This window comes from Camelus dromedarius, chromosome 34, assembly GCF_036321535.1.
Source record: "Camelus dromedarius isolate mCamDro1 chromosome 34, mCamDro1.pat, whole genome shotgun sequence".
Lineage (NCBI taxonomy): Eukaryota > Metazoa > Chordata > Mammalia > Artiodactyla > Camelidae > Camelus > Camelus dromedarius.
The window spans coordinates 16,938,524-16,962,642 of record NC_087469.1 but is presented as its reverse complement, the minus strand read 5'-3'; the positions used below and the strand labels follow the sequence as shown (position 1 = coordinate 16,962,642).

Below are 24,119 nucleotides of genomic sequence, written 5' to 3'. Positions count from 1 at the left end.
CCCACAACATTTTGTAATTTTTCAGGCAACTATCATTCTGCCTTGTTCGTGCAAATTTCTTCTCTCACCTCTCCCACTATAAATTCCAAGGAAGGGACTTTTCTTTGTAAACTTCATTTCCTATGTATTACCTGCACATAAAATGCTTGTAGAATTAAATCTGGGCATAAAACTTAATTTTTCTTTTAATTGAAATATAGTTGATTTACCATGTTGTGTTAGTTCCTGGTGTGCAGCAATGTGATTCAGTTATATATAAATATATTTATTTATTTATTTATTTATTTATTTATTTATTTATTTATTTATTTTTATTCTTTTTCTAAAGTTAAGATTTTAAAGATGTGGGTCTCACTTGCCAGTTATACCTGTTGCAATTCTTATCTTAAAATCTGGCTTTCAGATAACTGAGTAGTATTCCATTGTATAAATAAGCCACAGCTTCTCTATCCAGTCATGTGTCGATGGACATTTAGGTTGTTTCCATGTCTTGGCTACTGTAAATAGTGCTGCTGTGAACATTGGGGTGCATGTGTCTTTTTGAATTACAGTTTTCTTTGGATACATGCCCAGAAGTGGAATTGCTGGATCATAGGGTAAGTCTGTTTTCAGTTTTTTAAGGAATCTCCATACTGTTTTCCATACAAGCTTTTTATGGTTAATATTTTGTGGTGTAGTTTTATTCCTTAGATGCTTTTTCAGTCTTCCATCTCTTAGGTGAGATAACTAGCTTCATTCTGTGAAATATAGATTTTAATGAACCAATAGGCAACAATAAGAAAACATGATTTCTCCTGGGTCCTCTGAATATGAATTAAGAAGGCGATAAGCTGTACACAATAGGCTCATAAAAACAGTGCTGCAGTAATGACCGATTAAAAACACCCAGCTGTCTACAGCTTATTTGATAAAGCACTTACGTCACTGTTCTGGCCATTACCTATAGAAAATACCTCCTTTGACTTTTCATACCCTCCGCCTCTCTCCTGTCCAGCTATGTAGAGAAATGTAGAAATATATTGTTAGGCAGTCAGTATGTGAGAAAATGGAATAGACATTCAGAAAATAGGGCAGTTAACTTGAATGTTGCCTTAGAATAAGCTGAATGTGCTGTGTAGGAATTTTGCAAATTGTCATTACGATTTGTGCAAATGTGAATGCAAATACTGGGTCCTTCTGAGGTTTGCTCTTCCAAGTGCTGCACACAGGGGCACACTGCTGGAGGCTACAGCAACAGAAGTACCATTTGAGACAGAGTATTGTACAAAAATACAGAAAATTGGAGAGCAGTCGCAGGGAAAGCAGTCCAGCAGGGAGCAGCCGTGTTTGCTTAGAGGAAGGTGTTTGACAAACCTTAGCTAAAAGAAACAGAGATTGCAAACTGCAATCTGCTTGCTATATCTGGGTGAAATGATTTATCATTCTTTCATTTGATTTCTGCATAAACAAATATAAAGGTGGTCAGTCACCAGTGGTCACCTGTTCAGTGTAGCAGCTTAGACCTTGTCTGTGAGTGTGCTGCCCCGAAGAGGACGTCGGCAGTTAGTTACCTGCAAGGCGGTGGAATGAAGAGGCTGGACTCAAATGCATCCTCTTTGAAGGAACTCTCAGGTAGTAAGCGAGGAAAACTTGTCCGTTATAGCAAATCAGCAAAAGGTTATTTTATTTTTTCAGTTTTTGCATTAATACCTGCTGAATCCTACATGTGCTGTACTGTCAAGTAAGCAAATGTGTCATCATCGTTTAGTGGTAATTCAAACCTAGGGAGAACTGATAACCAAAATCAGGAATGTGTTGGAATACAGCAGGCATTTTAGTTGATCTGTCTGTCATCTTACTGCTTTCAAATTAAATGCAAATTTCTGGGGAAAAATAGGGACCTTGTAAGTAGAACCCTATTTAATTATTTGTATACGTTTTTCTAAACTAGAGTAAAACCAGCTGGTGGTAGGGTAGTGAATCACAGACACTCTACTGAGGTACACCTGATGCCAGATGTAAGTTAAGTAGCTCTAAGTTTATTTGAAATTTCATATTTATCTTAAAAATCCACATGACTTTCACAATGCACATACCATAATATATTCAAATTTATGTAAATATAACAATGTTTATAATTGACCCCTCCTTCGAAGATGTGCCTTTTTAACTTTCTGTATTCCTTGGCACTTGTTACAGTACTTCCGTTTTGAAAAGTAATATGAGGGTGGCAGGTTTTTGATTGAATTGTCTGGTTTAAAATGTAATAGTCTGAAATGTCCTCCAGCAGGAAATATAACCACTCTGACGTCTGTGGTTGGGTGTACGAAGGCAGTGACAGGTCACGTTAGGTGAAAATACTCAGGCATCTAGCGCTTAGGAACCCCCCACAGGTCTTATTAAAAGCGAGTAAGAGCAGCTTTTTTTCTAGTTAAAAAACTGGACTATTTTACGAATCAAGAGATGGGCATGAATTGATACTGGTTGTTGGTATAGTTTTGGTATTAATAGATATAAATCTTTCTTCAAGCAGAAAAAAAGGTAAATAAGAGGAGAAATCAGCCAATCTAATTTATACGTATGTAAGATTATATCGCATTCAAAACATGAAAATAGTTGTTAACTTGATTAAACCTAATTTAAAATTGTTAAAAAGCTTCAAATAAGATTTGTCAGAACCACGGAGCAGCGTGCTCTTTGTGGACGATGTTTCCATCCGTGTTGTGACTGTACGTGATCGACATGACAAGAATGCCTACCTTGGGATAGTTTATCTTTGAAAAGTTACCACTGCTTTGTAGAATATATTTGTTTTTCATTATAGTCTTCTTTTATTATCTTAAAATTTAGAGTTTATTTTTTGAATAATAAATACATTCAGATGTTCAAAATTCAAAAGCAATAGTTTATAATATTCATTCCTTGTGTATCCTTCTAGAGATATCTTAAGCATTTGCAAATAAGAGTATAGTTATTTTATATATGTATATTTTTTCTTTTCCCTTCTTTAAACAGAAATTATAACCTACTATATGTATTGTTCTGTACCTTGAAAAAAAATTATTTATTTATTTATTTTTTACTTAATTCTGGGTCATGTAAGGTGTGTCCCTCACTGCTCTGTTTTAAGAGTGCCTGGTGTTCCCTTGAATGGCTGTGTCCTGGATTTTTAACTAGTGCCTGTTGTTATGTGTTCAGGTTGTTGCATTATTGTCTTGGCTCTATAAGTATTTTAGTGTTAAAAATAATTTGTTCCTTATTTTCAGGGAGAAATATGACAGAGTTATGAAAAGAGTAAAGAATGTTGGGAGCTGGGTGAGGAAGGGTAGTCTTTAGCCAGTTTTTGATTGTTAGAGGTAAAGAGTTCATGTAAGGACTTTTTTTTCCTACTTAAAATCAATTTCTTAATCTGCTTTCAAACACGTCTGCACATAAGTGACAGCAATCTATAGAAAGGGCTTTTAAAAAGCGAGGCCAGTCCTGGGCAGCACTTAGGCATCCACTGGGGGAGCCTTGTGTCGTGGAGCCGGAGGCCTGCGCTCACTCTCATTCATCCACTAGAGTCTGTTCTCTGGGATCTGCGGGTGGTAGAGCTGGTTCCCAGGTCTGGCTCCAGGCCTTTCCTGTGCACTTCGTCCTGCTGCTCCTTGCTCTGTGGCCATAACTCTGGCTCTACCACTGCCTTTCATCTTGCAGCCCCTGACACCTTGATTTTGGCCGTATGAGATCATGTGTTAATATTATCACCAACCTGATCAGAAAAGCTGTTCAAGCTCACAGTGTCAGATACAAATTTTTCAAAAATATCACTTTACTTGAAAGTTAAGATTTTATCATTTGCCACAAACACTGACAATTATTTTCCTTGAAGTGACAGACCCACTTCTTTTTTGAGAAAATATGTCAAATATTATGGTTTGAGTAGCCATAATTTGTTTGTCTTTCAAATAGAAATGGCATTTAGTGAAAAATGGAGCTAATTCATCCCTTATCTCAGTCTCTCATGTGATTTCCTAAGAGACAGCACCCTGTTGTGTATTGACGTCTCAAGTGTGATGTGCATGCTTCCATGTCATCACGCAGAGGACTAAAGAGATACATGGATTCAGGGGTGAAGGTTGAATACAATTAATAATTTTTACTGCTTCAAAAGTACTTTACGTGAAAGTGGATTTTTTTTGAAATTGTGAGTGCGTGCTAGTGAAGAATACGATAACTTACTATACTATAGTTTATTACACTGCCTTTGTTCATGGTTACATTTTTATCCATTAGGTTTTACACCATCATGGCAACACAGAGAAAAGGTAGTAAGTTATTATGAAAGTATTTCAAGCTTTTTCATTATTGTTGTATTTGTTATGGTGACCTGTGATCAGTGATCTTTGATGTTGCTGTTGCAAAAAGATTATGACTCATTGAAGGCTCAGATGATGGTTAGCCTTTCTTTAGCAAAAAATTGATATTAAATTGATCAAATATTAATCAGTTGATTAATAACATTTTTAAAGGCATAATGCTAATTGCACCGTTGGGTTTACATCCACGTTGGTGACCCCAGACTCTGTCAAGTGACACTGATGACAAATAAGACTGACTTTCTGCTCTAGTTACCCCAGTTACCGTGGAAACTGGGATGTGCTCTCAGCGGAAAAGGTTAGATGTGTGGATCTCACCCATGAGTGTGGTGTTTTTTTAAGTGGTTGAATCCTCGGTAGTTTTGCTGGTGTTTGGTTGCTGTGGTAAGTTGGATTCCTTTGGGAAGCAAACTCTATGGGACAGAGATTAATGTGAAGGAAGTTTATTAGTATGTTATTGGTATCAACACCTGAGGAAGAGAAGGGAAGAGAAGGGAAGGAAGAAGTGAGTAGAGGGAGAGGTTGGGCTGTGATGCATTTTTGTTGGGATATGGCCGGAAAGCAAACATAACTGACTCTGTAGGGGGTTCTCAGATGGGATGGCCCTTCAAAGCTATGGCCATCCATTAGACGTTCTTCTTCTGTCTTTTCAGGTACTTAGGTTTTGTTTACAGTTGATATTGGAGACAGGCAACTTGGTGGAAAAATAAAAGCTACTTTGCCATTACCAGAACCAGGATTTCCCTAGGTTTTGAAATTGAAAGTTCTGTATTTTTGATTTCTGGTAGTCTATCAAGCTTAAATTTGATGATGAAGACATTCCAGGTGTTTGTTTGTTAGTGTATTTAACGAAAAAATGTTTCTCTACTGAGCTTTCATCTGTTATCAGAAAACATAATTGTCAGCTACACGTTTAATAGCTGTCAAAACTTAGGGCAGGATTTCTTAACGTAAGGCAACAACATCAACACAACAGGGTAAATGTATGCATAAGAACAATAAAGTATTTATGTGTTATATAACTATGCAAAATTATTTTATATATTGAATATTATATTTTTAGGCTCTTATTTGATAGATTTTTACATTTTAAAGGTTAGCCAGTCATTGAATTGACTTGATATGTAGTATACGAGTTTCTGTTGATATCACTTAGTCCAAAGATACTTTAATCTCATTTAAAAAAAAAGTTTTCCTCTCAGTTCTCTAAATTGTGAAATATTACGCATGAGAAATTTCATTTAAAAGGTTAAATTTGATGTCACAAATTTAGTTTGGAGAAGACAAAAATGCCTAAATAGTTAATTTGCTTTCCTTCCATATCCAAACAGAAATGCTTTTACCATAAGATGTTTGTAACCAAGTAAAAATAAAAGTAAACAGAACAAACCAGTAAATATGTTATGGAATACAGTGCATCATTCACTATTCGTTTTACTCGCATCCTCACTGCAAACTTAAACGAGAGAGATCAGGGAGAGCAAAGATGAAAGCTTCCTGACTTCTGTCCAAAAACAATTACTTTTTCAGTAGCATCTGAAGCATTTCCTCAAAGATATGGATTGTGAGTATTCAGGAAAAAAATTAAGTGGTTTCTTTTAAAGTATGTTTTGTAAAATAATCTGGATTGGCTAGTCAGTGTAATGTTAAACTTGAGGTTCATATTTTCAGCATGTGTGTTACTCTAATTATTTCTTTTACAAGAGTGCCACCTGATGTTCCAGGTCTTAAGTAGCAGCTAACTGCTTATTTTTAGTTAGCAGCTTAGACATCATTTTTGTTAATTGCTATCTGGCCACATTAACGTTACGCACGCACGCACGCACGCACGCATGTATATCTTATTATGCCAAGTGTTTGATCCAGTTAAGGTGGTAATTAACATCCTTAAGTAACTTAATTTTAAAAAACTGGCTTACTTTAAGGGATTCAGGTACAATTCTTTTCCTGTGCCCCCGGTGTTGCTGACAGCCTCTCCACATTTACCTCTTGTGCCCTTGCCGTCTCTACAGACTTCCAGCCCTCAGTTTGGTCTCCGAGTCAGATAGATAAAGACCGCTGTGCAAAGAGGGTGTTACAGGGAGTCACCAGGTAGGTCCCTATGTTGAGAATTCCTTGGGAACGAAGCTTTGAAGCAGCTCCAAACCTCACGTGTCTGCCAGGCTGCTGGTGTTCATGGGTTGTTGGCTGTTGGTTTTCAAGGCTACCGTGGAACCGCAGGGCAGGGGTGCGGTTAGGGCAAGTGAACAGAACTCACTCTTCCTACTGAGATTCAGTCAATTTTATTGGGGGGAAAAGGCTTCCTGGATTGCTGCAAGCCTTTGGTTAATTTGGCTAATTTCCAGAAGTTTTAAAAAGTTGAGGAGAGAATGTTCAGAGATTCTTCCTTTACCACTTTCCCTGATGTAACTCTTAGGACTGGTGTTTAAACCTCAGTACATGTGAATTCCTTTCTTTGACTCTTATTGGTTTGATTTATTAAGTTTTTAATACCTAGCCATTCTGTTATAAGCTTTTATAATCTGAATGACTAGAGCCTTCTAAAATATTGAATATCTTGGCACATCTTCCAGTGTGATTCTGAGAATTCTGCAGCGATGGCCGAGTACGGAGCTGCAGTGCCTGGGACACTGGCCCTGCATTTCTGTCCTCACCACTTTCTCTCTGAACGTAAGCTTGCCGTGAGTGTGTGAGAGTGCCATTGGCTCCTCTGTTCTCTTGGTTTGCATTTTATTACTTCACCATCACCACGGAGCCTGTCAGCTCTTCATCAGAATTCAAGATGAAGGGTGGCAAATGGAGTTGGTGTCTTTATGTCCACACAGAAATTTCTGGTGTTGGCCCTTTATACTTATTTCAAGACAGTACCGAAGTGTGATTTGCTTCAAGTGGCATATACGGGCAAATGTCCAGTTAATTCATTCTTTACTTGAAACTTTGCTTTCAAAGTTAAGAAACCTTATTCAGCTTAGTTGCTTGATTTTCTTTGCTTCTTTGTGGAATCCTGTCACATGTACGAACCAGTATTGACATATAATTATTACCTTAGGTTCGTATTTTATTTGAGTCTTGATTTCTAATGTTCTTTTTCTGCTCCAGGATACCAGATTACCCTTGGCCATCATTTCTCCGTGGGCCCTTCTTGGCTGTGACAGTTCCTAGAGGTTTTAGTTTTGACGACCGTGGCAGTTTTGATTAGTACTTGTAGATTATTTTGTAGAACGTCCCTCAGTTTGAGTTTGACCTTTTCCTCATGGTTGGACTGGGGTAATGGGCTTTCGGGGCAAGAACGACTGCAGTTGTCTTTGAAAACTTGCTTCTTGAGCAACAAGCATGAAACAAGATAAATATGAGTTATTGTTCTTCCCTTCAAGATTTTTATAATTTTTATTTAAAAAATTATTTAAAACATACCCACCTTCCCCCTACAAAACTAAAGCCTGTAGTCTGCTTCCCTGTCTTTCCTGTCCTCATTTAATGTCTCAGTTCATCATCCCTTTAGCATCTTTGGTAAGATTGGTCATTTTGGCTGCTACAGAGCACTGTATCTATTTGAAATAAATCTGTTTTTAAATGGCTTATGTAGTGTTATAACAATGTTGCATTATTAAAGTGTCATTTGCAATGAAATTTTAATTCAGGATAAGGCAACCTGTAACATTTGCAGGAGTTTTCATCGAATATGTACATTTCCATAAGGCACCTGAGGTGGGGCACACTGTTTGTGACACGTCCCGCAGTAGGTTGCTTAATTAGGGTTGCAGGGTGCTGTATGACTTCTTAGACTCTTGCATCTGTAACTTTTCTCCATTGCTATTACCTGCTGCCGATTGCAGGAAATTTCAGTACATTATTACATGCCATCATTTGCCTTTGGCAAGTGGTTCTGACAAGTGGAAGATTAAAATTTAGCTGCTGTAGGTTTAAACCACATCCTTTGTGTCAGATAAAATACCTCCCGGGGTATTTTTCTGGTTTAACCAAAGCAGTGATTTTGTCTATTTTCAATGAAATTGGAGTTTCCTTGAGCTTAGCAGCACGTAATGCCTTGGAGGCATTTCTTGATTACCCTATATCTCAATTTACATCTTTTAAATTTCAAATAGAACTTCCAGAATGAGTCAGAACATCTGAGACTTAGACAAATGAAAACTCATAGATTCTTTATAGTATTTTATTTGAAATGTACTATTATGAAATAGTAACCGTTGCAGTTTGACAAATAAAATTAAGATGTCATGTATGTTTTTTGGGGACAACTAGGTAAAGGCCAGATAAAAATATAATTTGAGATCCAAGTCAATCATATTTTGTAGCCCAAATAAGATTTGTTTGTATGTAAAATGAGCAAAATTTTAGCCCCCAGGCTAAAACTTTGTTATTTTCTTGTAGGTATGTTGTATCACAAATATTCAAGTAAAATCATTTAAGTACATAACATGCCATGGAGTTTCCTAGAGCATTTTGTATAAGCATACTTTGCTCTAACTTCAATCTAGAATGTTTATCGTTGTACCACCTTTTGTATTAGAGTAGCTATAACATCCTGCCAACTGTGGTAGATTCATATAAGCATTTAAGTAAGAACTATTAATGGAGAAATAACTGTAAATTATGTTGAGGTAAATTAAGCAGTATGGTTGGTAGTGGGTAGTATAGTAGTATTGGTAAGGCTTTAATGAGAATAATATGCCCCATTAGATCCAAGAACTCCAAAATAAGAAGTCCAAAGAAGATGGTGACTTTCCTTCTTTCAGGCGTTAGCTCTGGGCCAAGAAATGACAACTTCCTCCCTGTGCGTATATTACAAACACCGTGGTTTTCCTCCCATTTCCCACAACGAGGGACTTACTTGTATATCAGGCAACAGTCAGAGGGCACAGTTGATAGTTACGTTACTGCTTCCACTCGTGCAAGCCTCGTAATAACCACATCTCGTGAACACCCCTCCATATTTGAATTGATAAATTCTGAGTTATAGGATTCAAAAGTGACTTTATACAATTTTATTGCTTTTCATTTAGGAATGCTGTTTCTCTCACGTGAATTATTGGGCATATCAGAAAGTAAAAGCAGGTCATTTCAGGGGCTTGATTTTTGTGCCTTTTGCTTTCTTATGCAAATACCTGATCATCATACAGCTGGGCTGGCGGATAAATAGAATCAGCTGAAGAACTTCAGTACAGGGCCTGGAATCTGGACTCTGGAAATCCGGTAGGTCTTCTTGGGGATGGGGGGTCTGTTTCTTTTTTAAGTTCCTCGAGTGACTCTGCTGCCCAGTTGTGGGTGTTTGCGTAGTTCTTGTGCGTGCTTTCTGAGGAGGCCTGGCTTTGGTTCTGCACACGGCGTCGAGAGGGGTAGGGACTGGAGAGCTGTTCTGTTGTGTTAGGTGTCCAGTGTTTCTGATGACTGCAGTTTTATTTTGTAGTAAGGCTGACAGTATGTAGTAAATACTGATGCTGGTTTTAAAACGTTGTTTTTTATACAGTTGTTTTTGCTGTAATGTGACATACATAGTTTTGAAAAATCTTGTGACGTTTTACAAACCATCCACTAAAAATAAAAGGTCTGGTAAAAATAGGGTTGCACAAATCACTCAAAGACTGTACGGCTTTGTATGCAGAGAACTCATAAAAGCAAGAACAGTCCTAATAATAGCACAGTTAAAAAGATCTGTCAAATTGTGAATAAGTAAAGGAATGTTACAGTAAATTTAGGATTTTACCTTTTAAAAAGGGTGATGGTTGCTTGCTAGAAAGGGGTGGAATGGAGGATCGAGACTGCTGAATTACAGAGACAAGGGCCAAGTACGCCGAAAGGAGGAAGCACCTTGCAGAAAGCCCAACACATAGGGCGGGACTGCACGGAAGTGCAGCAGGGGCACTGGAGGGCGCCACCGGCGGTGCGCTGCCCCCTGCTCTTTGCCGCCTCGTTCCCCTGTGTGGCAAACTCTGTGCCTGGCTGACAACAGTGTGCGGGGTTGGAGGGGGGATTGTTACATATAATCTCAGTTATGTGACACATTCCCCTACTTACCACCCTCCTAGGAACTAGAAGTGACCATACTTGGTGGCTTTTTTGGGGGAATGGCTTAGTGGTTAAGTGAAGAATCTCAAGTCAGGCTCCTCCACCCTCAGGTCTTTTGGCAAATCACTTTACCTCTCTGTCTGTTTCTCTTGTATTTTTGAAAGTATTTTGAAAGTATTTTTGAAAGTATTATAGGAAAGCAGAAAGGATTGGGAAATAATTTGAAAATTTTTTGGTGGAAGAGACACTTTAACTGTTCCTTCACATATTTTAATGTAAGAAGTTGATATCACTGATATAGTGTGCCCCTGGGCAAGCTTCAGTTTCCTTATAAATAATTCAGGGATGGTGTTTTGACCACACCATCTCACCAGAGTTAATATGAGATCCTATGTGAAAATTTGCCATGCATTTGTAAGGTAGAAAAAGGAAACGTGCATTTCTGGAGTCAAGTTTACTCGCTGACTTCAGAAGAGATGGTCTTCAGGAGTTCTTCTAACTTTGAAAATGTTGGAATCTCTGGAACTTCTGAGTACTAATAGTTGTTTACAGTTCTGTGTTTTCTGTGACACAGTTGTTTCTCTGGCCCTTCATTCTCTGCAGCCGTAAGTAGCCACTGACCCAGTTCTTTACTCTCGTGTTGTGACATCTGCACCAGATACTCAGTTAGACAAATGTTCCTCATCTCAGAGAGGACAGCCTAAGAAGAATGTCAGTAGCAGCAGCAGAATTACCCCGGGCTGATTCACAGCCTGTGTCTGTGAGGTTGAGCACTCTGTCACTTTGGTGTCATTTCCAGAGTGTTTTGACGAAGGGTACTGCTACCCCTACTGAGATTCCCAGACACTCTGCTGAATGATTTATGTCTATTTCATCTGTGAATTTTTAAGGAGTTTTAGACAAAGTTTACTTTCTGCCTTCCGCTTTTTGCCCTCATATTGCCCTTAGCTGAACAGAGACTTCATTTCATCCAGCTCTTCCTCCCTCCCCATCCCTCTTTAAAACTAACTTTTTTTTGGTGCCGCCAATTCCAATTAAATTAAGTTCTAATTAAAATAATTTTCACCATAAGATTTGAATGCTCAACAAGCTTGACACTCTTAAAGATAATTTGCTTTTCAAAAGGTTGTTCATCAAAATAAATCTCTAAATAGGTTATGAGTCATTGTTCCTAATGAGTGTGTGCATATCCTTGAACTATTTTGGGGCAGAAAAAAGGATTGAGAATCTGTTTTAAAGCCACACTTGAAGAAATGGCCTCAATTTTTTCCTTGGAAAACAGTGCTGTAAGTGACCATACTTTGTTATTACTTTCCTGGAATGTGTTGTCCTGTTTTTATTATTAAGCTCTTTAATGTTAGACTGTGTAGTGATTGAACGATTATAGTGAATTCAATCCTCAAAGCTTTTTCTTAAAAGTTTAGCTCCCTAAAATCTGTTATTTTAGGTGTAAAATTCTCACACTTCACTTGGTTTTAGTTTCTTTGAGTCACTTGTTATTTGCTTTGAAATACGTCAGAGTGCTTTGAAAACAGTAAACCCCTGTGATGGTCTAAGGTGATATTTTTGTTGTGCTGATGTCTACTTTGTATTCTGTATTTGAAAATGACAGAATGGATGATAATCACTGGCTGGTTTTTTGACTTTGGTGGAAAAACCAGTGCATAATGAATTGTCTTTTCCATTTGTTTACTTAAGAGCTTCTTGTTTGTGGATATAGTTGATGTTTGTAGAATATTTAATTATTTTAATTATTCTTTGACTTGGAGATTCTGATACACTGGCCAAAGAGTTAACAAATGTTTTCTTAGGGGGAAGGGGACAGAGAGGAGAATATCTAGTTGTCCTTGGCAAATCTATGTTACTTGGTACTAAATGTTGGATTTTCAAGTTTATGAAGGTTTGATTTTATCCCTCTGTGTTACATTATATCATGAATCCATGTTCTCAGATATGCAGCCTGTTGTAGGTACATCTTTGACCTTGCTTTCTACTAATCATTTAATATCAGATGCTTAAGAATTGGTGAACTAGGTTTAATATACCAGAGTGGAATAGTCCTGCATTTCAAATGTTTTCACGTAATTGATCATATATGTTGGGATATCAGATGTTCCTTCTTCCTGCCCAGACAGGAGTGATTATAACGTTTCTGTTCTCTACTTTAAGGATATTCTGTAGTTCACACAGCTTTTATGTTGTCCTTCTAAAATAGTAGGAGCTGATTAGTGGCAGACACACTGCGTAGAGTGTTAGCATTCGTCAGAGAGTGTTCACTTGTGTGCAGTTACTGCCCCTGTCCTCGCAGGTTGTGGAGGAGGACACAGAAATGCTGTAGGTGATGGCAGAGGATGTAAGAGCCCTTTAGGGCTGGAAGTTAATACTGGGGACTTGTGAATGTGCTGTACCTTGGATAGCTACCCTGCTGGGCCTGGGGACGTCATGCAAGGATATAGTGTCTAGAGCCCTTTGGTTACTTTCATCTTTGTATTTTCTGTCATTTCACCATTTTCTGTTGACTTGATTAATGTTTATTTTAGAAGGCTGGCAGGTAAGGCAGAAAACATGACACCAGAGCACTCAGTGTGGCTTTTAGGAGCTCATGCCTGTGAAGGAGACGGGAGCTGGGGCGCAGGCAGCGCAGCAGGGCGGGAGGGGCGGTGCCTGCGAGGTCGGGCCTGCCAGCGGTCGCACAGGACCTGGCTGCTTCAGCAGATGCACGACGAAAAGGGAGGAGGGGAACCCTTCAATCTCAAGATTATTAACTAAATTGCTAACTAAAAACTTGTTAACTAAAATATCATGTGTGGACTTCCTGATTCACACAAACCAGCTGTTAAAAAACAGGTTTGTGACAGAAAATTTGTATGCTGACTGGGTATTTGTGCTGTTTCTTCAGGTGAGATAATGCTATTTTAGTAATTTATAGAGGAGTCCTTTAGAGAACTTTGATTCCTCTTCTAAAGGAGTTTAACATTTTTAGTAGATCCAAAACTTGATTCATGAAACATCTTTTTAAAAATTATACCTTCCATTTTTTTAAAACATTGTTTATTTATAAATGTTGTGTTCTGTAGGTACGTTATGTGTACCCTTTCATCCACTAATCACTTTGGCTGCAGTGTGATCGGGCATGGTTATTCTGTTAGACGAGGAGATGGAACTTCAGAGATCTTAACTGCCCAAGTTCATACAGGTAATAAGTGGTACACAAGGAATTTGAATTATCTGAGCTTCATTAAATTAAAAAAATCCAACATTATTTCTAAAATGGAAACCAGGGAAACTCAAAAGTAATACTGTTGTTTTCAGTTACTTCGTATATTTAACTTGAATACTACTTACAGTAGTGAAGTAGTAGCTTAATGAATTGCATGTCAGTGAGCATCAGGTTAGCTCAGTTCCTAACCATGCTTAGCTTATTGCCGCAAGGGAGTAGTGATGAAACAAAGATCTGAATTGACACATAAACAGCTTTATTATTTTGCAAGTACTGCTTGAGACACATCATAAAACGTGCTTTGCATTCATTGTATCTTTTGAAAACATCAGATGAAATGCACCAGAGATTATAATATTAATGTCTGGTTCTAGCCAAATCAGGAGAAATTGGCAGATAATTCTTAATTTGTCATTCAGATTTAAATATGAATCTGTGTATCACTTGAAGAGCTACCTATATTAACTTCATTTTACTTTTATATTTTACTCTTCACAAGAGTCACTTTATTTTATTTTTGCAATTGATAAAATTTGCCAGAATAAATTTAACAAAGGATAATGGGGAAAGTGCCTATTTCCTGAAATAAATTTAAATGAGCAGGTAGGGACTTAATTCTCCTCTCTAGGAAAATAAAATTGAAGAGTTATTGGTGTCAGGAGTAGAAGTATACTTATTTTAAGTAAGAATAGTAGATTAATGTTTAGAAGTATGGGTTTAGCATATGTTACTTGAGGATGATTGTGATTTGAGAAAAAGGCTTGTAATTTTGTAAGTAGTTGAATGTTCTCTGATACTTGACGTTCTCGTTGACTCCTGCTTTGACTCCTGCTACCAGTGCTGGGTGACAGCAAGGGAGCAGGCAGAATAAGTGTCATGCTGCTAAAATTGTCACCTCATATCAGCATGTAGTAGAGCGAGCTCTTCAGGGTAGGATACCAGTAGGTAAAAAGGTAGATTTAGAACGTTCGATTGATAGGCATTTCTTCAGTGTAGTTCGGTGGGGGAAGCTCTAGTAAGTTTTAAGCAATGCCCTGAACTTTTCAAGTATGCAGGCTTAGTACAACCTTTTTTTGGGGGGCGTAGCCCTAATTCTTCCCTAGTGATTTTATCCTAGTGCCTCCCAGATGTCCTTAAGACCTTCCACAGAGATGGAGATCATTTACTTTCTCCCCTGATTATTGTTCACTAAATTTAGATTTATCATTTTTTTGGGCAGTATTTTAATATTAGGAGGCGGTCTAGTTACAGCAGTAACCAGGAGTACTGTACAGATAGTTCAGTTTTTGCCAAGACCACAATTTGCTAGAGCCCTAAATTTGTAAAAGTGATAACAGCCTTCTTGTCCTGTATTTCACTGACTGTGACACATTCAATAAAAATTCTAGCTCAGATTCAATAAAAATTCTAGCTCAGGAGATATTTCCTTTAATTCACCATTATGTTAAAGAATATGCATGCAGCTTTTCATCATCTTGAGAAGACCTTTTACCAGATCAGTTCAGATCTGGTTACAGATTACAGATTAATTAATCTGTAATCCATAATTAATCCTGTACTTTTACGTGAATTAACTGTGGCCCACTTCCCTTCTTTAATCCTGTAAATTTTCTCAGATAGAAATACTGTCTTACTTATCCAGTGGTCATTTAAAAAAGATGTTGATTCTGTTAAGTTTTTATTACTTCTTACCAGTATATTCATTTAACCACTACATGTAAACGGTGCATTTTAGTGGCCTTTAACTTGTTGTTAGAAGAATTACACCTTGTTTCAGACTTTGTTAACAGTTATGCAGTTTTGGTTTATTTTGTCTGTAGATTGAAAGCAAAAGCGAGTCGTCCTCCAGACCAGCAAGGTGGTTGCTTAGCCAGTGAGGATTCCCTGACATCTCTAGCTTCTAACATGTCTGATAAAGAAGTATTTTGTTTTTTTTTGAGTCAGCCAATGGAATGCTGAAGTTAGTGCAACTTGCTTGTTCTCTCCTGTCAAGGTAGAAGCAGAGTTGTTCTCTGCAGCCTCTTACTAATTCCACTTGCAGGAAGATGTTAGTGCTGCTGCCATGTTCTTTTTCTCCTTGAGCAGGAGCACCTGGGGCTCTTGAATGTTGGGGCAGAGTATTCCTGGGTTGGATTTTGTGAACTTTTGAAAGGGGAAACAGTGAAACGAAGTGCTGTGGCTTCTTATTTGATGCTGTTTTACACTTCGAGTATGGTCATTAGATTTCTTTCTTAGTGGGGTACAGATACCATGGGTTGTGGTTCTCTACATGTTGGGGTGGGAAATATATATAGGAGGGATTAAATGCATAATAACTTCTGATATGTAGGTTTATATCATGATTCTTAGGTCCTGGTATGTAAAGAATCTCTGTTTCAGTGTTCTTAGTTATTTAGGCCAGATACTTGTTTTTGCTTTTCTCCTTTGCTATTTTTCTTGTTTTCATTCTCCACTTTGAATTTATCTTGGCCTGTATGACAGTGTTGCCTTCTTTACGCACATTGCCTTTATTTTTGAATTTATGTTCCCTATGCTTGGGACCTGAATTTTTCAGTTATTCACTCGTATGTATTCAGTTAACATCATTGATTTCTGTGGTATAGTGAGATGGTAAAACTTAACCGTCAGTGATTTAAGAGAAGAATGTGGAGCAGACTTAATTCATGCAGTTAATTTCTTTAAAATTAACAAATGAAACAGCTAATACATTTTCATATTGAAAATATAAAATTGTGGATAAATTTAAAGATGAGAGTAAAAGTTGTTCACTATTTTTGTTACACAATTTTCCAGGCCTTTTTCCTATATATGTATGTATTGAAAAATACCCATTTTCTTATAATGGAATCACAATGAAAAATATTTTTTGTGGTTACTGATGCCAGACAAACACAGTGGTTAAAAATGGTGTTGAGGGAGTCCAGGTAGGTATCCTTTCAGGGTATTTTTCCTCAGCCACTATTTATTTACATGAGATGGTGATTCTAGAATGTGTAATGATTGATGGTAGGTAGTGTTCTAGTGGAAGCATAGTCTGAGATTATATTTATTGAAAGCAGTTTTCTACATTTATAATAAATTATGTATTTTTTAAACTTGAATACCAGAAAGTGTGCCTTTAATCTTTGATTATTTATCTAAAAATGTAGACCTTAATTTAAACAATAGAGTGTTTCAGTTGGATTTTGGGAGAGCTTATTCATATACTTGTGAAGTTTCCACTTAATGTCGTTTGTTAAGAAGATTGGAAATGTCATGCCAACTGACTTATGATCCAATTTTATATGCACTTACTTTGTAATCCCTGTATTAATGTGATGAGGGGATAGTATGAGCGTTTAGTTTTAATTTTTGATTTTCCATCTTTCACATTCATCAAAGGGATTCAAATAATTAGGAAACAACTGCTTAATTTCATTGAGATTGGTTTCCTTTTATTTACTGGATTATTGCTCTCTTTTAAGGAGTGGTAAGAATTGCAGTTTGGCAAGCCAGACATTTACAGATTAAAATACCTTGTTCCTCAGTTTTTATATAATCACAGCAGTCAAAACATTTTATGGCTTCAGTGATGGCTGTCATTTCTAGGCAGCCTTATCTATACTGTGCAATGTGATAATTTCATTACATGCATCATTATTAATACATACATTAACCTTACAAGGTTGTTATTCCTCCTTTAGAGATTCTCAAAGTGAGACTCAATTTAAGTTACTTGCCCCAGACCATACTATATATAAACAGCATAGTTGGGATTGGAGCCCACGTCTCTTTGACTTCAAAATACTTCCATTTCTATTGAAAACTCTCCCCCACCCCCCCGCCCCGGCTTTATAAAAAGCTGTTTGAAATGGAACCTTTTTTTGGTGAATATATTCTTGTGATAGGGATGAGATATTCAGATAGCCATTTTTTTGGGGAAGTTTCATTTAGTTCTTTTGAACAGTTCAGGGTTAGAGCTATCTTTGAATATGTGTTTCTGATGAAGCAAAATCTTCTCTAACATGAAATGTTGCATTTTCTAGCCAAGTAGACCAAGCTTGTCAACAGAATGCTTCATAGCTATGACTCTAGATGTAGATATGCCAAATGGATCATCAGAAAATTGTGTATTCCAAACATGAAGAGTGTGTCTGAGTGTAATAAACATGTATATCAAATAATTGTATTAGAAAAATTAAGCATGAATCCTTCTAAAGTATTTCCAATGACTGACGATTTTCCTCCAGATGTAAAAGTACCATTTATAAGGTTCCAAGTGTCATCTGTCATTAACTCTTCTTATACTGACTGTGTATTCATTCTAAATTTTAGCGGGCTTGTATCTTTAAATTGTTTTTCTCTTCAAAAAATGCTTTCTACTCTGTGATTCTTAAACTACTGCCAAGAATGCTTCTCCGCTTGCTGCAGGGATTAGGAGCTTCCCTTTCGCTCAGCTTCCTTACCTCTTGGTCAGTACAGGATGAAGAATCAGCTGGTTCTAAACTACTGATGGTGATTCTCCGGGTTTAGGTCGGAGACTTGTGCTCTATAAAAAGCTTGTCGGGGACGTGAAGTCTGAGCAGGTGTTACGCCAATCAGGAAAAAAGGGGTTAAAGCAACCGCTTGGTCTGCAGGAGCAGCCAGTTCCTCTCTCCGCTTCTGGTGGCCTTGAGATGGACTCTGCTTGGTTCCTTCCCTGCCTCCCTGCTCTTTGTTACCTTTTGTTTCTGCTAGATTTTCATTAGCTGCTGAAGAAGGGAATAGAAAACAGATAACGTGTTGATTTTGAAGTTAAAAACATCTTTTTTTTAAACTTCTGGTAGCAGAGTCAAAACTGTGGGAACAAGTCTTAGAAGGTCTGCCTTGGTGCACGGGTCGGGTCGGGGTGAGGCGAGAGCAGGCTCTCACTGTGGCTGGGGTGCAGGGTGGGGAGGATGGAGCCTGATGTGGCAGCGGGACTACAAAAGGAGGCTTCCTGAGTGATCCTGCATTAGTCAGACTGCCCTTGGTGTCCTGTGCACAGGTGCTGCTTATGGTCACTTTTTCATGTTTGAAAGGGCTTTGAGGCGGTGAGGTAAATCAGCCGTGAGAATGAAAGGGCAGAAGAGATGATTTAAAGGAAGGGGAAATAGGATTCATGAAAACACATCATTTTTTGCCACATTGCCCTGCACAGAGTTTGTACCAATTTATATTCCCACTGACAGTGTATGTTTATTTTCCCATATTTTCTTCCAAATAGCTTGTTACAAATTTTTTTAAAAAAATCTTTGCCTGATAGATAAAAAAGCATCTTACTGTGATTTGCATTTCTACTATGAGTGAAATTAAATACTTCTTATAATGTTTTAAGGTTCTTTCATATTTTACTATAATTATTCTGTTTATGCTCTTTGCCTATTTATCTTTCGGGTTATTGGGTCTTAAACGCACTCTATGTATATTAAGGAAATTAACCCATTGCGATAGGTTCCAAATGTTTTTTTCTTAATTATCTTTGACTTTATTTATAACTAAATTTTTTTTCTTTGATTAGAAAAGATTTGAAAATTTGTATGTAGTAAAATGTATCAGTCTTTTATGGTTTCAGGGCTTCTTAGAATTGTACTTAGGACTTTGTCACTGTGAGGTGGTAAAAGCTTTCCCTTAATTTTCTTTTATGGTTTTACTTTTGTGTTTAAGTCTTTGATCCATTGGGAATTATTTTAATGGATGGAATGAGGAAGGGGTTAAATTTAATTCTATCTCTTTGGAATATTTCGAAAATGATGGGGGATTTATGACACAGAAAGATCTCAATAATCCTTTCATTTTTTTATGCTTATATTCAGGCCAAAATTTGCTCTGGATTTGTCTTGAGTGAAACTCATTAGACTAGTTTGCAAGATATCTCTGTGTAAATTGTTTAGGAGTTTTTCCACTAGAGCTGCTCTCAAGTTTGTTTTCTAAATTTGTTCCCAGTCCTGACAGCAAATTTTGGTTTCTATCAGGAATATATTTAATGATCACAGTCAGTAGATTAAAACTATGTAATTTTTGAAGCAACAGGGTTAAAACAGTTAACACGTTATGTAAATTGTAGTTTTGTAGAAAGGAAAAGGTATTGTATTAAACTAAGTCAGCTAGAGGATTCATTTTCCTTATTTTCAAATACGAAAATTCAAAGGTATCCCAGTTGGATGTCTTTAGATAAATTTTATCTGGTCAGATTTAGTATAAAACCAGGCTCAGCCATTTGTGGCTGCTCAGTAAAAGGCAGGTGCTCGTGACTGGCTGGCGTGTCAGTGGTTGGTACCGGCATGGCTGTGTTCTCAGTAACAGTTGTGTTGCTGCCAGGGCTACAGGTGTTGCACTTCCCACTCCTTCCCCAGTGGGTCATCTTACTGCTGCCATAGACACCTGCAGTTTAAATTATTTGTAAAAATGTTGCATGCTTTTACCTGCTAATTGTCAGCATCTTTTAACTCATGATACTTTTTTTTCCCTTTGAAAACCCGTGGACAGACTTGGCTGTTGTGCCCCGCTTTGGGTACCTGAGCCAAGGTGTATATGACAGTTATTACTGGGGAGAAAGAGAGGTGGGTGTAATACTAGAAGCACGAAGCCGGGCAGGTCCCTAGACCGTGCTCAGTTGTGGTCCTCCTCAGCTGTGAGGTCTGTAGCCATGCCTCTCACGGTGCTTGGCCCAAGAGACCTTTGCATGCAGTGTTAGCCTTTCTAGGGTTCTGTTTACCTTTCTTAAGTCTGAGATAGAAAAGGGGTATAAGGAAGAAAAGGCTGCATTTTGAAAACTTCTATTTTTAACTTACTAACTGGCAACTTTGAGAAGAGAGAAATAGTTATTAACTAAATAATAATCAGTGAAAGATCACCTGCATTTGGGTTCTGCATTTGATTATGTAGGTCATTAAGCCCAGGGCAGTGGGCGGGGCCCAGTGTCGCAGGTGTCGTAGTCTGACGTGGTGAGTGGGATTGGGATATGGGATTTCCTGTCTTTGCCGCGACTGTAATTAACCCTGCACGAAACAGACTGTGGCCCGGCATGGTCACGTAGCTCCTGTGTGTACACCTGTAGAGCTGAACAGCCTGAACACTGGTGCTGTTTAGTCCATGCCGTGCGGTTTAAACTTTTTTGTTCAAGATGGAGACTGAAAGCGAGAGTAGCACTTCGGGAGATGACAGTGTCTTTTGGTTGGATTCAGAAGTTATAACCCCGGTGACTGACGGTGAAGAGGAGGGAAGGGAAGAGCATTCCAGGTAATTGTGGAATTCACAGTTCTCCCTCTCTCAGATTTGTCCCTCTGTCCACCTCCTTCACCTGGTTGTCTGCCCCCACCCATCCTCTGTGTTTTAATTTCTTTTCCACTAAGACTTCTTTCTCTGGGGGACAGTTTGGAGCTGAAGGGGACAGGTTTCTGTTGTATGTAGCACTCTTCATTCCACAACTTGCCCTGAGCTTGTAAAATGCATTTTAAATGACTCGTTAAAACACCAGGAAGAGAAGGTGTTAGACAGGTTTTGTAGCAGCATTTCAGGAATTTCAGGTAGCGACTCATAATGAACCATTGCCCTTCCTGTATCTGATTTATACCTGGTAGATTTGATCTGAATTTGGATCTAATAGATTTTTCTTCCTCTTTTTCTTGGAGTGTGTGTGTGTGTGTGTGTGTGTGTGTGTGTGTAGGGCTGCTTTTGTTGCCTTATTCACGTGTATGAAATGTTTAGATTAAGTGCAGATGATTATTTCATGGCCTTGATCATTGTCTCAGACCTTGTATCTCACTCCCCTTCCCCCTTGGCGGGTCTTTCTTGGTTTAGAATCTCTGGTTGTAACTTCGTAGTAGAAGTTTTTGAGGAAGCCTCCTGAGCAAGCAGCTCTCCACGTTCAGTGCACTGCTGAAGAAAGGTCTCCCCCAGCTTGCAGAAACAGAGCCATTTGTGTGTTAATTCTGTTGTATTGCTACAAATTTTAGAAGGTTTTTTTCCTGGCTTTTCCAAACAGGATTAGCCAATTAATTCTTTTGGAGGTATTAAAAAACTCCTGAAGAAGTTTGTACTACGTATTATCGCTGCCACCCACACGGGCAGTTAAACATCTTTTGCAGTTTCATCTCTGAGTAGTTGGGTAGGAGAACATACCATTATTTTCATCAGATCTTGTCTTTATGTTTAATATTCAAAAAGAGTCTTTCTTTTCTCAAGTTAAAGGATTTCTTTATCCACAAATTTCATTTTTAAAGTCTAGGTTAAATGACAAAAGAGATTGAAAATTAGGAACCCTTGATAGCTCACACTAAATCTTTTAATCAGTGGTTAAAGTGAATAAGAAGTATGTTTTACATTTTAAAGAATTTTCAGTGTTCAGAGTATGAAAATGAGCTATTTTATTAGCATATGAAATTCTTTTTGGGTCAACTTTCTCATTCTCCCCATAATTTTATTTAACCTTTCTTATTTGAATAAGCTACTTCTCTCCCAAGGTGTGCTAACGTTTCACATCTTCCATAGTTTATAACATGGTCAGTGTCCCATGAACAGTTAGTGGGAATAAAGTACTTATTTTGTTTATGTTAAAGCTGCCTGACTGGAATGAAAATTGTGGAAGTTGTTTTGATGTGTTTATCAAAGGAGGAAACACCCTGGACTTCGTCGTCGTGACAGATTTGGTATCGTGATCCTCTGTTTGTCAGGCAGCAGGAGGCTGTCTGGGATTTTCTTCTGACAGTTAAATTTAAATTCAAATCTCTGTTGGACTGAGCTTTTCTTTTCCTCAGGACTGCGTGCCAGCATTTTCACTCAGAGAAGCTGTGCTAGTGTACGCACTGTTTTAGGAAACCGTGATACCATAGGGCGTGAGTCCTGTTTACGGTATTATTTCATATCTGAGTGTCATCATGGCTCACCCAAACCAAATATGTCTTTGAGATTTCATCTTATTTTATTTATAAGTGCAACAAAGAGATCAGGGTAAGGCCACATTTCATGTAGTGCTTCTCACCAATTCAGCAGTGAGACACGAGGAAATGGGCAGTGTGCTTGCACAGCACTCACGGCGGCATTCCAGCTGAAGAGCCTCGCAGAAAAAATGTGTGTGGGTGTCTGAGGTGAGGGTTGGATAGTGGGAGTTGGAGCTGTAACCTTGGGAGAACCAATAGTAGACTCAGTGTTGGATATGAAATTGTTTTTGTGAAATCAATTTAACAGTTAAAAAAATATACAAAAAAGTCTTATGTGTTTCTTTATCTGTAGGTTTATTTATTTATTTTTAGAGGGGGCACTGGGAGTTGAACCCAGGACCATGCTCTCTTCCCCTGAGCTATACCCTCTCCCTGTTTCTTTAAAATGTCTGATAATACACATTAAACCAAACTGTCATTATTAGTTACCTTCTAATTAATTTCCAAACACACACACACACACACAATGAGGGCAGATTGATTGTGTGCTGTTCTTTTTCTCCAAGTAGCTTCTAAGCTAGGTTTTAAACTCATTCTTAAAAAGAGTAGCATTTTTGTCTTTTGAGGCACATGGCTGAGAGGGTGAATGCATAGCTACCTAGAATGTAGGGGCTTCCAGCCAGCTTCTGCTCTGGGAGGAAGTACTCACAGAGGGGCACTGTGTTTGTCCAGTCGCTTCAGACACAACATTTATATTTGGACTTGGTTGGAGAAGGGCGGACACCGTGTTATACTGCAGCACCGTGGGAAGCTGCCCCGGCTCCCTGCGTGGCAGTGGTTCAAACCTGCCTGTCCCTGACTCACAGGTCGCTCCCTATCTGATTTCTAATTTGTAGAGTGAAGTTAGTATCTGTCATACTACCATGGTAAAATGGTTCTCAGGCTAGACTGTCTAGAGAGCCTCAGAGTCCTTAGAACAGAATAGTCCTCAGGGATCATTAGAAGAGCCCTTCCGTAAATACGAAGGGGGAATATGAGGCAGAAAAGGAAAAACAGAAATGGTTTGTTCTTTTAAGAAAGAAAAACTCATTTAGGAGCTGTATGCAGTGTACTGTAAGCCAAGTATGTTGTATACGGTGTATCAGTTATATGCGTATCAACCCTGTAGAGTAGGTGTTACTGCTTCCCATTTTCCAGATGAGGAAATTAAAGCCACAGAGACTGCGCCGTCAGTATGTGGCAGAGCAAAATCTGGAACCCAGATGCAACTGTTGTTGAAACTGAAAGACTTTTAGTTTTGTAAAAAAAATTTTGATATATCAGCTGGTAAATGTTATTTTCTGGTAAGTAATTACTTAAGAGGCTACACCTTATCTCTCATTTCGGAAATGCCTCCTTTGAGGAGTCTTTGAGTACCAGTGATGTGTAGATGACGCGGCCAATGTAACAGTGAAGTAGTGCGTACACTAATGTGGCCTTTTAAAGATACGACCTCTGGAACACCTGGGACTTAGTACTGACTCACGATGATGAAAGGTTCTAGTTCTTTGGCATCTGAGGGTAGAAATGTTTGTCGTATAAATTTGTTTAGTGTTCTCTAATGCACATTATTGACAGATACATAGCCTGGCAAGTATGACATATAGTTTGAAACAG

At 38.1% G+C, this 24,119-nt stretch overlaps 1 protein-coding gene across 3 annotated transcripts in view; it reads left to right on the top strand.

Moving 5' to 3' along the window:
- Nucleotides 1-24,119, top strand: part of ARHGAP32 (Rho GTPase activating protein 32) — a 174,967-nt gene that overhangs the window by 36,544 nt on the left and 114,304 nt on the right. For 2 of the 3 annotated variants that reach the window (XM_064482216.1, XM_031443386.2), the window contains exon 1: nucleotides 20,436-20,823. The exons of the other annotated variant lie outside the window; for it this stretch is intronic. In XM_064482216.1, coding sequence (XP_064338286.1) covers nucleotides 20,708-20,823 — 116 coding nt within the window. In that variant the 5' untranslated portion in view covers nucleotides 20,436-20,707. Of the gene's footprint in view, nucleotides 1-20,435; nucleotides 20,824-24,119 lie in introns of those variants that run through there. 3 annotated transcript variants of the gene reach the window in all.